General features: G+C 45.1%; 3 protein-coding genes across 4 annotated transcripts in view; 1 reads left to right on the plus strand and 2 right to left on the minus strand.

Annotated features, from left to right (window-relative positions):
* The window catches only part of dnah6 (dynein, axonemal, heavy chain 6), a 66,211-nt gene extending 63,819 nt beyond the window's left edge, over positions 1-2,392 (minus strand). The window contains exons 1-5 of the mRNA XM_048996552.1: positions 2,296-2,392; positions 1,184-1,376; positions 941-1,081; positions 580-851; positions 125-392 (exon numbers count right to left, since the gene is read on the minus strand). Coding sequence (XP_048852509.1) covers positions 125-392; positions 580-851; positions 941-1,081; positions 1,184-1,369 — 867 coding nt within the window. The 5' untranslated portion in view covers positions 1,370-1,376; positions 2,296-2,392. The remainder of the gene's footprint in view (positions 1-124; positions 393-579; positions 852-940; positions 1,082-1,183; positions 1,377-2,295) is intronic.
* Positions 2,393-3,343: 951 nt separating this feature from the next.
* On the plus strand, positions 3,344-4,816 carry smim19 (small integral membrane protein 19). The gene is made up of 3 exons (XM_048996624.1): positions 3,344-3,550; positions 3,767-3,891; positions 4,236-4,816. Exons 1-3 carry the CDS (start codon positions 3,420-3,422, stop codon positions 4,295-4,297), a joined length of 318 nt encoding a protein of 105 aa, XP_048852581.1. The 5' UTR covers positions 3,344-3,419; the 3' UTR covers positions 4,298-4,816.
* Positions 4,523-15,803, minus strand: sclt1 (sodium channel and clathrin linker 1). Of its 2 annotated transcripts, XM_048996560.1 has the most exons (22): positions 15,679-15,803; positions 15,175-15,214; positions 14,932-14,999; positions 14,809-14,852; positions 14,623-14,695; positions 14,191-14,246; positions 13,102-13,237; positions 12,730-12,852; positions 12,396-12,461; positions 11,885-11,955; positions 11,694-11,784; positions 10,752-10,843; positions 10,484-10,661; positions 10,187-10,285; positions 9,284-9,355; positions 8,963-9,037; positions 7,985-8,130; positions 7,230-7,422; positions 6,939-7,135; positions 6,036-6,114; positions 5,324-5,419; positions 4,523-4,704 (listed from the first exon to the last, which is right to left on the minus strand). In XM_048996560.1, exons 2-22 carry the CDS (start codon positions 15,206-15,208, stop codon positions 4,642-4,644), a joined length of 2,052 nt encoding a protein of 683 aa, XP_048852517.1. In that variant the 5' UTR covers positions 15,209-15,214; positions 15,679-15,803; the 3' UTR covers positions 4,523-4,641. The 2 variants fall into 2 exon arrangements, with proteins under 2 accessions (XP_048852517.1, XP_048852518.1); XM_048996561.1 differs by lacking the exon at positions 15,679-15,803 and having other exon boundaries at positions 15,175-15,668.

The following is a 15,803-nucleotide window of genomic DNA, read 5'->3' on the forward strand; positions in this document are numbered from 1 at the left end:
CTCCCCCTGCGTATAGATCGGTGATTAAAATCTGCATGATTTCCATTTTATGTTGAATTCCGCTTCATGACCGCAAAGTTTCCCACAGCCCAGCGGACATTCGCTGGCTAATAACTACGCTGACCTCGTTGGCGATGAAGAGGTGCTTCTGCAGCGAGGACCTGTGCTTCTTCATGCTCTTGGAGCGTACATTGGTCCTCCACACCCGGAAAGCCTTCCACTTGCGGAATAGAGAGAAGGTAGGTATGCGCAAGAGCTTCCGGTAGCAGCGGCATTCGTATTCCCACCTATTCAGAGGCACAAACGCATCTTCCCCCTTATTCCAGCTTGTTACGCCCGCTGGACTGATGGTGAAGAAGTCTGGACTCTTCTTTTTGACATATTCCACAACCCTGTCCAAGAGGCAGTGATCGATATGATAGCTGAATGAACCTAGTATTTCAATTCAAAGGAATTAATCACAAAAAACAAAACATACGACGTATAATGAGAGAACCTATGGTAAATTTGACATGAAACATTTAAAAATATATCCAACCACAGTCAAGTACGCATACTGAAAAACACCCTTGACCTTACTTGAGGTTGTATGGGTCATAATCGATGGAGGACTTGGGTACAGCTGGAACTAAGTAGAGGACTCCCAGATGAGGGTTATTGCGGACGGTCTGAATGATGTCAAGGGGTTCATCAATTTTTGCATGGATCACCTCCTTTACTGATCTGAACTGCAGGAGGTGAGACTGAGGAGGAGATGGTGTGTGGTACAGTGGCGAAGCTGAGGTGTCTGCATGGGACCGAAGCCTTTTGGGAGGAGACGGGGAGTAGCTCTTACTTTGGGACAGTTGACCCTGGAAACCATAGTAACACAAGTCAACATAACTCATAGGCTGCCTACAGGACAGGCGGGTTACTAGGCAACGGTTACACAATGGCTAACCGGCTTCTGCGTCTCGAGCCCTGAGAGTCTGGGAAGGTGCACTGAGGACGATGGCCTTTCTGTGGATGCGGAATGCATCCCCACTTCTGTATCATTTGAGCATATTAGCTTCTTGCGTTCCGGATATTTCCTTAGAACAGGCTGAAACAAAGCAGACGTTACACTTAAGCATTGTGAGAATGAGCCCCCAAACCACAAAAAACAAGTTTGGAGCCAGACAAAGGCTTGGCTGCAGGTACATACCAGCATCTCCAGCTCAGCTGGATTCTCTCTTGCTCTCCTGCGCTCCAAGGCCTTGGTGGTACCGGGAAAGACGAGGGCCTCTGGATTGCGATAGGGCCGTGGAGGTGCTACGGAAATTAGCCTAGCTAGAAGCCGGTCGGGATCGACCTGACCCAGCCGCACTGGCAGCCCCTGCTGCTGCTCCATTGCACCACTGAACATTTTGATAACGATAGAAATAAAAATGAAAACATGCATTTAGCCACCTATATACATAAGTCAGGGTTGCCAACTTCGGTCAGCTGGCAGGTGTGAGATTTTGAAATCGAGTGAAATCAGCACACAAATTTACACATATGTAACAGTTCGTAAATAGTTTGTAGGGTTTGCAAACTACCTCAGTGGTTTTAATATAGATCATTTTGGCTTCATAATGAAATAATATAGATCTGCCTTAAGATTTATTGCGTGAGTGTGAGAGTCTGAATGGGTGAGTGTTATCCAGATGGTAACGAGCTATTTAAAGGTATTTGACAGTAGCTACAGCAAAAAACTTAATTTGGCTTACAGTAGCAGAATCGGCTTTATTACTGTAAGAAAGTTTCCTCATTAATCCATTCATGCATCCACTAGGGTCATCGGATAAACAGCTTGCAATAGATATTCAGCAAAGTGGCAGGAGTCAGGATGGCTGACTAGCAGCAGAGAGCGAGTAAGCGTTTCATTTACATTGGGCAGGTTCTGCTGCCATAAATCACCCTCAATCCCACAAACTGTCATTAAATACCGTAAGTTAGCAACACATTCTAGTTCACGCCAGGCACTTTCAGTAATTAAAAATAGATAAGCAAGTCATAAATAAAAAATGAAATAATGAAATATATGGTAGAATACAGGTGTAGCAGATATAGAAAATAATTAGTTAAGTAAAAGTAAACAATATAGTAATACAGACGGCACTCGACAGCTGGTTTACAGTAAAACTATAATATTAATATTTCTATTAATATTTACTTGTGATTTCTATTGTTTGTGGATTACATATTTTAATTTTAACTCTATTATTCAACGACACGTTACTGTCAACTGTTTCAATAATACTAATACGTGGATAATCGTGACTTCATACTTACGGGACATAAGAGTTTATTTCACGAGACCTATAGGTTATATCTATTAATTATAATGGTATAATTGTCAGAAGATGCAACCAGTTCACCAGTAGTCCAGTATGGCTAAGAAAGTGAAACAATCCGGCATGTTTATAGTTGCCTAGCAACGGGGATACGGTTAAACTAGGACGGGCATTGGATAAGTTTCCTTAAACGAACAAGACAAGGAATTGTTGTTATATTCTGTATTATGACCAAAACAGCAATGAAAAATAATCATATTGTGAATTGGTAGAGGGGTTATTCGTTTATTTACAGATATGACTGTATTTCCAAATGCAATTCCAAGTATAGGTATAATTACCAAACCCCGCAATGTCAAGATTTACGTTTGGTCTGTTGCCCAAAGAAACACAAGTCTTTTAGAAGTGCTGATATGTGGAATTAAAAAGTACAAGTGTTATTCACAAATTGTGGAATTGGGGGGAAAAGCTCGCATCTGAGAACCCTAACCATATACTTGGATGTTATCTCAATATATCAGCATGTCGTCGCACAACAGTGAGCAAACGTCCAGTTTTGGGCAGGTCTCTGCAGAGACCAAGCCCTTTAAATGACGGTGTAATTATAGTCACCTTTATGTATTAGATTATATAATTCGTTTTGTATATAATCTGCATTAGGGCTACATACGTTTAGGGTGATATTCACTGATTTGTGTATATCCGCAGTACGTGTGTTGTATATTGATATATATTGTCCGCACAAGTACTGCTTGTTGAAGCACGCAGTGACCAGTAACCAGGGCTATACGGGCGCTATAGAGAAATTCGGATCAGAAATGCCAAACAACCTAATATCATCCAAGAGGGAATCTAATGCGGAGTTCTTGTTTATAGAAGCATTTAAAACCATGCATTAACCCAAATCCTCTTTCTGAGTACTATTTCCATTATTAATATGCCCTATGAAATTGCGTTGTTTGCCTCCTCTCCGTTAGGGGGCAGTAACGAGTTATGTCACTTTTCGCTCACCGCTTACTCTCTTTAATTTTCGCTGCTCTTTGTCATACCGGAAGAGAACCTGCTTCTGTTTACATACACTTGTAATTCCATATTCGACGTATTAAGCGTCGTAGTGTAGCGATGGGAGGCTACGGCGTAATGGCTGACGACGAAACGATCGATTATTCGGTACACGAAGCCTGGAACGAAGCAACTAATGTGTATCTCCTAGTGATCTTGGTTAGCATTGGTTTGCTGATGTACGCCAGAAAGTGAGTACCGAGGCGTCCATTTGCGTTTTGCACTGGCCCTTCAGTTCCCAAACGTCTATTCAGGGCCACCCCAGCCATTCCATGTATTTATGAAATTTCACATTGAGCTCGATTAATGAAATTAGTTTTTAAATGTCAGTGAGGTCTTTGACATACGAGGTGGGGTGGTGGTCGAGTTAAGTCACCTCCTGTATCTGCCTCGCTCGTGTTTTGCAGAAACAAGAGGAAGATCATGCGGATTTTCACTTTGCCCCCAACCGTGGGCTCCACAGCGGAGCCCAACTTCTACGACAGCCTGCAGAAAGTGCGCTTACGCCAGCAGTTAGAAATGTACTCCATTGGTGAGCAGACTGGCACCTTCGCCTTGTACTTCACGATTATCACCCATGTGTTAGCAGACTTATAGTGCTTTATCAGGTACCTTTGGAATTTTATTGCACTCGTTTCAGCTGAATATAACAATTAAACTGACGGTGATTTCAGTGTTTACAGAGACGCGATTATCTCCAAATGTTATCATTCTCCATACTGTACAAAACACGCATTTATTTTTTACAAACACTTCTTTCCCAAATAAGTTATACCTCTAATATAAACTGATGTGAATTCGTATTTTTATAGATGAGATTTAATAATCAATTAAATGTAATGAACCTCCACTTTATCTTTGTTTTGATTTATGCAGCAAGAAAGTACGACCAACAGCAGCAAAGTAAACCAGACAATGTTCTGGTGTCCATGGAGTGAAGACCTAACTTCTCAGGGTCTTCAGGGGCCATTTCTTTATGAGGCATTATTTCATCTGAAGGCCGGTGGCACTAGAAGTGCTCTGTCATTGTTTTTATTAGTCAGATTGACTGGTGATGGAGACGTTTCATTGCCAAGTGTACATACACAGTACAAACAAAAATCAGGAAATTGTATTGAGTCTGGAACTGGACAGAAAGGAGTGAAAAATAATTTGCACACTGGTGATTTTAACAATGTTACTCAGCCAAGCACTGAGTGGATTTTTTTTTTTTATTACAAATATTATAGTAAAAAATAACATTTTATGGATCACAGAGATGGTCCCTGGAACTTGGCACATTTTATCCTGTTTCTAGATCAATTAAAGAGGCTGCTTTTCTTCTTTGTGATGCGACAATGCTGAGCTGGATGGGGAGAAAAGAATTCTGGTTCAGAATCTTTTAGTTGAAGTCAGTAATTTCTGAAGTTCTCCATGTTTGATCCCTGCTGTTCAAGATAAAGTTTTCAGTCCCTTAATTATTCTTCTTAACTCTCCTCTTTTTGTTGACCAATACACAAACCTGTCACTCTCTTGGAGAAACTCTGGAAAATCTGCATTTTATTATTATTATTATACTGCCCCGTAATGTATTGAGCAGTATATAGAGTGTATATAACAAAGGAAAATAAGGGGGGGGGGGGCGGGGGGCAGTGGTGGCCTAACGGTTAGGGATGCATGCTCGCGATCGAAAGGTTGCTGGTTTAAAGGTACTGCCCCCCCACCCCACCCCACCCCCCCAGCACTGCTCCCTGGGTGCTAAATGATAGCTGTCCATTGCTATGTCACATACAGGATAAATAGAAAGGACACGTTTCAACAATGTCCACAGTGACAATCACTTTCACCTTCATATTAAGTATCCCAGTCAGATACTCAATGAATGCTAGGCCAGGCTGGGTAAATTAACAATAAACTAAACTGGATTAACTTTATATAGCAGGACAAACAGCAGCGCTAACACCCGACTCAGAGGGACGCAGCACCTGCTGTGACACGGTTGACGCCTTTTGCTCGGCCTGAGTCAGACGCCTTTGGAGCCTGTCGATCTTCTCTTGATACTCTGCCATTTGTCTTTCACTCTGTAATGACAGCAGTCACATGTAAAGAAATACGACTGATGTGCTGTAGTCAGGGGCGTTGCTAGGATTTTAAGACATGCGGGGCTTATCCCAGGGACATAATCTGAGGGTTTTCAAGTAGAGTAATGTTGTTAAAGCATTCGAGCTAAACAAATCATTCAGGGCTCATTTGGATTGGTTGGGAGCTTCCTTCTGCACCTGACTGGTGATGCGACTGGCTGTAGTCAATGCGCATTTCCAGCAAAACACATGTAGTCCCTGACATCTTTAGATGGGTTTCCTCCTGTAGTGTAGACTGAGGGCAACTCCAGGAACTCTCATAAACTGGTACATGGTTAGAAGATGGATAGACTGACAGAGCATATTTTTACTGGGATTGAGTTCTTCAATGTTCCTCAACAAATGTAGAAACGTTTACACATCCCATTTTGTATTTCATGACTCGTACTTCAAAAGTACTTAAAGTACTTAAATCTGTGCAGTTAATTATATGTATTTGGGCTTGATTACTTTCATAGTTAATCAGATCTCATGATGTAACCGATACATATGGCTGACGTGCTAAAGAGGGCTGGCTGAGGAATGGATATGGGTTTGTCAGCAAGGGACACTATACCTCCACCATCTTTTCATGATCGCCTTCCAGCTGGACCTCCAGGTCCTGCGAATGCTGCTTTTGTCGCATCAGCTCGGCCCTGCGGTCAATGTGCCAAGACAGTCAGTCAAGTGGAGTTACTCCTCAGTACATTACACCATGTTACAAACCCTCTGCTTTTTCACAGGGAGACTGTAAAATCTAGAAGTTCTCTTTCTTTTTTCCTGTAAAAAAATAATTATTGAAATTGCACAAATCCCATACTAGGTTATCATCGAGGCCTCAGGTCAAGAAGAATTTTATGTTTTAAATGCACTAAGTTTAGCGTGTGTGGTCATGTCTCCCCTGCATGGGTTAACACTTCACTCCTGCACACACAGCACTGTGCAAAAGGAAATCTATTGATCTGAGCGGTAAGGGTATATGTGCTCAAATTAAAAAAGACAATTTAACATGAAAACATATGAAAAATGATGAGTAACTACGAAAACTAACAAGAATTTCCTCCGTTCTGATGGTTGGATGGCTACACAAACATCGCTTCAGTTCCCAAACCTCTCCTCAAGGGCAGCTCAGCTATTCCATATATTTTGTTAAATTTAGCGATCTGGTTACTGAAATATATATATTCGGTTTTAAAAAGTCAATGAAGTACTGACTGGCCGTACAAAAGTGGTCGAGTAAAAAAATTCACAGGTTTATTGGATGGTTACTACAAATACTGGGCTGACCTTAGGAGAGGTTTTGAAATGACACACTTTCACAGACATAATATGGTTTTACACCAACATCATTTTCTTAGACCGTTTAAGACTTTTGCAGCCTAATTCACCATTTTATAAACAAGCCTGGACACTCATGCATGTACCTAAAAAAAACCCCAAAAATGTCCACATCCTATACATATGAAATGTTGCAACGTACTTTAAGCTGCCCACTTTGTGCTCGAAGGCCTCGGTCAGCTTCCTTGCCTCCTCCTTCCAGCGCTTGCTGGTCCTCTGCTGCGCCACCAGCAGGCGGTTGAGGTCGGCGCAGGAGTTGCGGCCGCTCTCCTCCAGCTCGCGCACCCTGACCTCCAGCCCCTGCTCCTTCACGGAGAACTCGTGCTGCAGGGCGGACACCTACGGCGAAGGCGGAATGGCAGGTGGGGGTGACCCCAGCCCTCTCTGGGTGTATCTGCACGCCGTTGGGCCTCAGTCCCCCACGGGGACCTACCTGCTGCTTGGCCTTCCTCTGGGTCTGCACCGAGATCTTGCGCAGCTCCTCCATCTCCCTGCGCAGCTGCTGGTTCTCCTGCTGCAGTCGCAGCCGCTCCTCGCTCACGCTGCCGCAGTCGTCCCGGGCCCCCGCCAGCGCCACCTGCAGCCTGCGCACCTCCTCCTGGGAGCGGGACAGCTCTTCCTGATACCTGCGGGCGGGACAGGGGTCCTGAATGCCTAAGGATTTCAGCACATGAAGAGTTGCATTCATGCAACTGCACGTTCCCCATCTGGGCAGGAGGCTGTCAGCATTGTGGTCGCATTTGTGAGAAGGATGGGGAAGGATATTTTAAAGCATCCATCCATCCATCCATCCATCCATCCATCCTCAAAGCACTCTTTCTGGTCAGGGTCATGTTGAGCCGTATAGCGTACCCCAGCCAGAAGAGGGTACAAGGCTGGGGTACATCCTAGATGGGATGTCAGTTTTTGGTCAGTTGTTTTAGTCCTTAAAATAGGATAAAGACTGATCTGGCTTCTCTAGCTTAAGACTGCGGTACTGCAGAGACAAAACTTTGTCACAGCATTTGAGCATATCACTCAATATCGCATTAAATGCAATGCTGGATTTTAAGCCGTGCGTGTGTACCGTAACACAAGCTTGATCCCCTCATGTGTCAGTGTGAAGATACCAGCACCTACTGATGTATTCATCAAGCAGTAAGTCCAAACCGCCATGTGCGGATGACCAGGTTCCCATCCGTTACTCACTCCATCTCCATCTTCTTCATCTTGTTCTGCGTCGTCTGGAGCGTGATCTGCAGGTCGTCCTTCAGCCGCTCTGCGCCTAGGCATCTCTCGTGGAGGGTGTCGATCTTCCTGTACTCTGGTTCCCCCGCCTTTCCGTCCCGGTACATCTGAGGGACGACATTGTAAACTCTGCGTTGTAGTTGGTCCATATCTGGAGCAAACTATCAGTCAGCACACAAAGTATAGCCACAATGCCCAAGCACCAGGTCTAAAGTGGTAAAATACTAATGGACATTCTAAAGAACACGGAAAATCTTCAAATATTAGCTAGTAATTATTGAAACCAGTGTCAGCCACTAAAACTGGAAAATTCCAGATACAGACGCTCTCTGGTCCGTGTTACGATATTTCAGCTTTACGATGGGTGTGATTATTCAATGAATTACATGAGGTATTCAACACTTTATTATAAAATAGGTTGTTAATGATCTTGCCCAGCTGTAGGCTAATGTGAGTGTTTTAAGCATGTTTAAGCTAGGCTGGGCTAGGCTATGATGTTTGTTAGCTTAGGTGTACTGCTTTTAAAATGCGTTCTCGCCCTAGTACGATTTATTTATGGTTCATCGGAACACAACCCCATTGTAATGTGGGGGTTGTCTGTACATGGAATCTGGATTTCTCTGATCTACAGAATTTCAGGAAAATGTACATTTGTAAAGTCTTACTCGAGTATTATTTCTGTTATAAATAAGGCCCTAACGTATTGCACTGCACAGGAAATGTAGTACTTTTAATGTTTATAAATTGAAAACATTCTGTGGCAGCGTTTAACCGCAAAAAGCACGATCTAGGTCTGTCTTCGGTCTTACTTTGTTGAATATGTAGTGCATGTATCAAACTGAATTGTGAGTTGACTGCTTGGTTACACCCGTACTATGTGCAGGACTATGTTCCATCTCCATGGCGACAGCCAAGCCCTCAAACAAACGGCGGAACCACCTTTCCGAGTTCTTCCTCCACGGCCTCTCTCTCCCGCAAGCCCCTCTCTATCTGTGACTGCTTGTCTGCACATTCCTTAAAGCAGAACACAAGAGATCCGTCAGCGGCCTACAATTATGAATGAAAAGCAGCAACTAATTATTGACAACATACACAAGTATTGACAAACAACAAAAAAGGACTTCAAGACATAGGAACCCCTGGCACATTTATTACAGCTGGCATCCATCTTTAACGGCACGCGTAATGTACGAATACGTAGGATTTGGTATAAATAAGTGCAATTTGAGATGTTTTTGTTTTGCAGAGGGGCCTACACACCAGCTGAAGGGCTGACAGCTCTTCTGCCATCCTGTGGATCTGAACATTGCACTGCTTACGGACATTCTCAACCTGAAAATGATAAAATCAATCAATTAGCTAACGGTTTAAAATATTACACCACCAGTTCATTAAAAATACACCAAACGTTTGAACACACCTCCCCATAGAAAGGTTTATTTGTACTATTTTCTAGAATAATTATTAAGTCATGAAGACTATAAAATAACATACATGGATTATGCACTGGCTGAAAAAGTATTAAAGTAGTTTGTGGGGGGGCAGCTCTGTAGGTTGGGACTCAGCAGGTTGTTGGTTCAAATCCCAGGTTCGGCAGAGTGATCCCACCTTTGGGCCCTTGAGTGAGGCCCTTAACCCCAATCACCCCAGGGACTGGCTGACCCTACTGTCTCCTCTACACCAGTTCCATGAGGTGGCCTCCTGAGATGCTCTTCCAGCTGTCCTGAAGGAGGTCCCTCATATGCTGAGCTCCTCCAAACTGTATTTAGGTCAGGTGACCAGGTCATATGATACGGCATTGAGTGTCCAAACTTTTGACTGGCACTATATGTACAGCATTCGGCAGCTAAGGGAACTGAACGGGCACCCTGAATACTTCCAGCAAAGCAATCAATTTTTCCAGACCTTGTCTTATGCGTCACTTATGTTAACAAAGGCAAGGAATCCAACGGACTATGCAAGTGGATTTGGAGCATAAGACACTTAATTTAAGGGCTAAGTTCGCATGGGATGCCGGCGAGGATCACCCAGGCAGTGCTCCTGTCTAAGCGGTGACTCTCAACATGCTTCTGTTTTTGGAAAACATCAAGTAAATCATTCTAGATGCAGTGACTCCCCCGGCGCCCAAAGCTCTTCCTCATCCTGAACGCGAAACAAACTGGCCTCTTTTCTGGTTCGAGTAGCAGCATCTTGAATAAACTTCTTCAGAGCCTCCATCATCTTCTCCAGCTCTTCCGCCTTCTGCTTTTCTCTCAGAAAGGCCTGAAATTTTTTAATTTGTACCATTGATTAATTAAGACGTCCAAAATGCACGACGAGCAAGAAAACGATAAATGCTAAACTCTAATGTTAATTAAAATGTCAATGAATCTGCTAGAAATAATCACTGCATTTACTATGAAAAGGTCTAGCTGGTGACAGTGAGCCGCTCGCATGAACGGCGCAGGTCCTCCTGCTCACCTGCTCCTTCTGCAGTGAGGCCTCCTCCACCAGCTGCACGCTCTCGCGCACCTTGGCCACCGCCTCGTACTTCTCGTCCTCTAGAGCGGCGCAGCGCCCCTGCAGCTCGCCCACCTGCCTCTCCCACGCCGCCCGCTCCTGCCTCAGCTGCTCCATCTCCCGCGTGGCCACCTTCAGCCTATGCCAGGAGGGGGGGTGGCAACGCAGGGGGTCAGGGACCCTCTCCCCTGAGAGTCCCCTCCGCCATCCTCCACGCCGGGACACTCACTTGGCGTCCAGCTGACTGATGGTTGCCTGGTGCTGCTGGAATCGCCTCTCTGTAGCTTCCTCCTTCCCATGAGCCACTGCGGCCTCCGCCTCCTGAACACGTTCCAGCACGACATCCGTCTCACTTCACACAGCAGCTACGTCTACTGCCCTCTTTCAAATATTTCCTTCCGAGTTTTCATTCATTAACAGAAATGTTTCATTAAAAAGAATATGAAACATTTTTCCTGTAAATGTACTTGCTAAATGTTTGTTCGATTTATTATGATTTATTTATTCATGTTGTTGTCGGAAGGATGCACACAAGTGAGAATTTCATTGTAACTGACATTGTACAGGCAGACAATTGGTTAAGTATGTAGGAATTATGGCAACTCGTACTGTACCATGAACAGACTGCCATAAAACGTATTGTATTAAAATTGTGAGTTAAATACAATGCTTTGCAATAATGAAAATGCACATTTTTCAAGACACTGTGCATCTCCGGTGGTTCGTTGGCTCAAAGAATAGTACAGCACCATACTTATTAATTATTATTATTATTATTATTAATTATCCATGCCGATATCCTAGCATATCTCCTATGTCTGGTAAAAGCCAAGACATGAGGACAGGTTTATAACTGTGAAAGGAATTTCCTGACTTGTACTTCCTGCACCTCTGGTGTTTGTACCGAATAGACCCACAGCTGCCTGCAGTGTAGGTGGCAGGCAGCTCTGGTGATCACATGACGCGGTGGCAGGCCGCTCTGGTGACCACATGACGCGGTGGCAGGCCGCTCTGGTGACCACATGACGCGGTGGCAGGCCGCTCTGGTGATCACATGACGCGGTGGCAGGCCGCTCTGGTGATCACATGACGCGGTGGCAGGCCGCTCTGGTGACCACATGACGCGGTGGCAGGCCGCTCTGGTGACCACATGACGCGGTGGCAGGCCTACCCGACGCTGTGTCTGCTCTTCAGCGTCCTGCATGCATTTGGCCATCTCCTCCATCTTGGTCGTAGCTGCTCTCAGATCTTGCTTTGCATGTCTGCAGTATGAAATGGCATCGATGTGCATTTTACAATATTTACAATTACAGTACATTAGTCCAGGAGGGGTGGGGGATGTGGGGGGGACAGGGGGCCCACCTCAGCTGGCTGCGTAGATTCTCCACCTCCGAGTTCTGCTCCGTGACAGTCTTCAGAAACTGCTGGTTGGTCTGCGTGTAACAAGCCAGACCCAGGGACCGGGGGCATTTGACAATGACAATTTAACAGCACAAAACCTATAATTCTTTGCAAGGAAAAGTTGGGGGGGGGGGGGTGGGGGGAACTAACAAACCCCAGCCCCATTAAAAATGCACGAGAAAGATATTGTATTACTCTTTCAACACCCCCGCTCCTATGTGTCACACCTCGAAGTGAAGGAACAAGAGAGAGACACAGGAAAATGGAAAATGCAAAGGCGAGAAAATGCAGTTTGCTGAGTGTGTGAAAGAGAACGAATGGGAGGAATTACAGCAACTGGAGGAGACTCGCACAGCAAAGCGTGTCCTGCCTTAGACTCATTACCGTCCATAAGCGGCAAGGTACCGAGTAGCAGGATGTTTAATCTGAAATCCACAAGAACCTGGCGGCTATTGGTACATCCAAGCCTTACCGTCTCTAGCGTCTGATTGGCCTCTCTTAGTTGCCGAGCAACTTGTTGGAATTGCGTCAGTTCGTTCTGTAACATAAATACAGGACACTTTTTTTAAAGCAGGCCGATCGTACTAAAGACAATGACATCTGACTTTCTGAATTATGCAAACATGGCAATTTATGCCCGTTTAAAATTTTATGTCCCAAATTGTTCCATCGTTTCTTGTAACACATCTCCCCCTTGTGGACGCAACAGGAAAGCACACCCACAAACAGAGAGGACCAGATTGAGAAACACTGCAGCAAATGTTTCACTGCTTGTGCGGATCCATATAGTGGGCCGAGGACCGCACCTTCATGGTCTGTCGTTCGGCCACATGGAGCCGAGAGTCAGTCACGACCTTCTGATACATCTGCTGTAGCCGGTCCAGCTCCTGGGCAGCTGCCTGCCACAGCTCAAGTGCGTGATCCTTCTCCTGCAGAAAGTCCATCGCGCGTCGCAGATGTACGAAAAGCAGAACGGATGCATCAATATCTCAGTCTTTTTAACTCGCTAACTTCAGCCATTAACATTTCACCCGCAGAGCACAAAATGAGCTCACGCAGACGGGCCACTCGCATAGAGACGGATGCCTCGATTACTCGCCCTCAGCTCCTCATACATGAGCACACGCACATTAAGGCGGAGCCTTGAGACCCCGCCCACTGCCCCGATGATGCCGCACCTGCAGAGACAGCTGCATTTGATCCTGCAGCTTCTTCATGGCTTCCTCGTCCATCGAGGTGTCCTCGCCCAGCCCGGCACCGACGGGGAGAGCCTGGAGCTGCTTCTCTATCGACTCTCGCAGTTCCACGTACAGCCTTCGTACGAAAACACACGCACTCGCGAGACATTTATTGCCGACTGGTCACCATTCAACAGATAATGCTTCTACATTATCTTGCATTTTTTTTGCACACTTCTGCTGCCAGGATACAGCATCTGTCATAATACTGCATTCATTCATACTTTTGTCGGCTACACTGTATGCTGTCTTGTGTTTCTTTAGTCTCTTTGCCCCCCTTGCATTCTGTATAGTTCTGTCCTGTCTGCACTTGTGTCTTGTACTGATTCCATTTTTGTTGTGCTGCTGCACTATGGTGTTGGAGGAACAATGTCACGTTTCACTGTGTACTCTGTCTATGATCGAAATGGCAACAAAAAAAAACCTAGCTGACTTGACATTAGGACGGGTACTTGTGGAAAAGGCTGAACATCTCAACGATTTACACAAAATGGCAGCCATCCATCTACCTCCCGAGACCGCTTATCCTATTCAGGGTCGTGAGGGTCCGGGGCTTATCCCGGAGGCTACAGGTACAAGGCAGGGAACAACCCAGGACGAGGCAACAACCCAATACAGGACACATTCACACACACACATGCACACCTATGGGCAGTCTGGAAACTCAGCATGTTTTTGGACTGTAGGGGGGAACCAGAGAACCCAGGGGAAACCCCACGATGATACGGGGAGAGCAGGCAAACCCCTGCAGACTCGAACGCTGGTCTGAGGTGTGAGGCAGCAGTGCTAACCACTGCAGCGCAGTGCTAACCACTGCAGCACAGTGCTAACCACTGCAGCACAGAGCTAACCACTGCAGCACAGTGCTAACCACTGCAGCACAGAGCTAACCACTGCAGCACAGTGCTAACCACTGCAGCACAGTGCTAACCACTGCAGCACCATGCCACCCCCTGGCTGTCATCCTTGTCGCCGTATCCAAAGAGCAGGCGGCTCAGTATAACGGCAGAACTGAGCTGGAAGTCCTACCGTTCATTTTCATTCACGACGGTGTCGAGCTTCATTCTGAGTGCCTCCATCTGCCCCTGTAGGTTTCAAAGTGACAGTAAATTAAGATATCTATCACCGCCCCCCCCACCCCAAACAGAAGAAAATATGCAGGTTTATGCAAATTTAATAGCTCTGTTAAACATCATTATATTAGAAGTGAAACAAATAACTCTGTAATAAATTTTGTGCTGTTCTGCAAAATCCAATTAGGCACAATTCTGTATTCCACCCCACCCCCCCCTCCCTCACAAAGAAACAGTGAGGAAGCCATTGGGGGAGTTTAAAAGCCCCCCCCCCCCCCCCCATTCGAAGCTCATTAACTTTGCTACCATCTGTTAAATTACAATACCCATGTCTATTAAACGCTTCATTTAATTCATGATGACAGCTGAAAAGTTTTTAAAAAGGTACCTGATAGAGACGAATTTGTTCAGTCATATCATTCATGTGTCTGTCATACTCTGCTACGAGTGGCGCCATTTTGCTGAAAAGAAAAATGTCAACATGAACACAAGTCGGAATCTGTCGCTTTACATGCGTCTGTTTAGTATTACGCAAATAGTAAGTATGAGACTATATACACACAAAAACACTGACCTGTCTGTAAGACAAGGGGATCCATTGTCCATTCCTGTTTGATCCTTCAAGACATTGCATTATAATTAAACCCCTAATTTATTGTGTAGGCCTACATCATATCCTCATACATAATGTACATACCTGGGCTGGCATGGGTTGCGATTGTTCTCCATCTTCATATTGAGTCACGGTAGGATTGAGCGTCTGGGCTTTAATATTAAAAATAAAACGAACATATAGCGTCTTAATAGATGTATTTATAATATCAAATAGCCAATCACACAAAAACGTCGACACAGATGAAAAGCACCTTTCCTAGGTCTGTAAATACAAATTCATCGGATGACTGAAATGAAAAGGAACGACAAGCTTTTAATTTCTCACCTTGATGTCGCTGATACTCGGTGTCGGTTGACATCTGGATCTAAGGAGGAATGATCACTTCAGTGCTCGCAGCTAATGAATACCTTATTCCAGATATGCACAATGTGGACAGGAGGGCCACGTGTACGTCACATCAATAAACAAAAATCAAAGACAGCCAAGGACCTCAGGTCTTTAAACCTGTGCATGCGAATAGCGCACAAGGAGTCTGACAGGCGTTTCTGGTCACTTGAAATCATCTTGATTAGTTGGATTCGGAATGTTATCGTGACATCTGACATGTCAAAACAGCAGCGGGAGCGAAGCGCCGATCCCGGTAACTAACCACGGCTGTCGGTCGTTAGGCGTAACCAGTGCCGGTTAATACTATCATTGAAATCTGCACCCCATTTTAAAAATCATGACAGCGTTCCAAACAGTCTGTAATCGCCAAACAGACTGCTGTAAAGCCACAGACGCGATCGCTTTCTTTTACATTGTATTACACTATAAAGTTATACTTACACTTAGCCACACAGCTGTGCCACCCCTAAGTTCGTCCGTGCGCCGCGTAGTTCGAAGCGGACGAAGTGACCAATCAAAACGTCACTCAGCCATACGGTCCGTCGCCATTTTGGGTCCGTGCGGAA

This window comes from Brienomyrus brachyistius, chromosome 25 (assembly GCF_023856365.1).
Source record: "Brienomyrus brachyistius isolate T26 chromosome 25, BBRACH_0.4, whole genome shotgun sequence".
NCBI lineage: Eukaryota > Metazoa > Chordata > Actinopteri > Osteoglossiformes > Mormyridae > Brienomyrus > Brienomyrus brachyistius.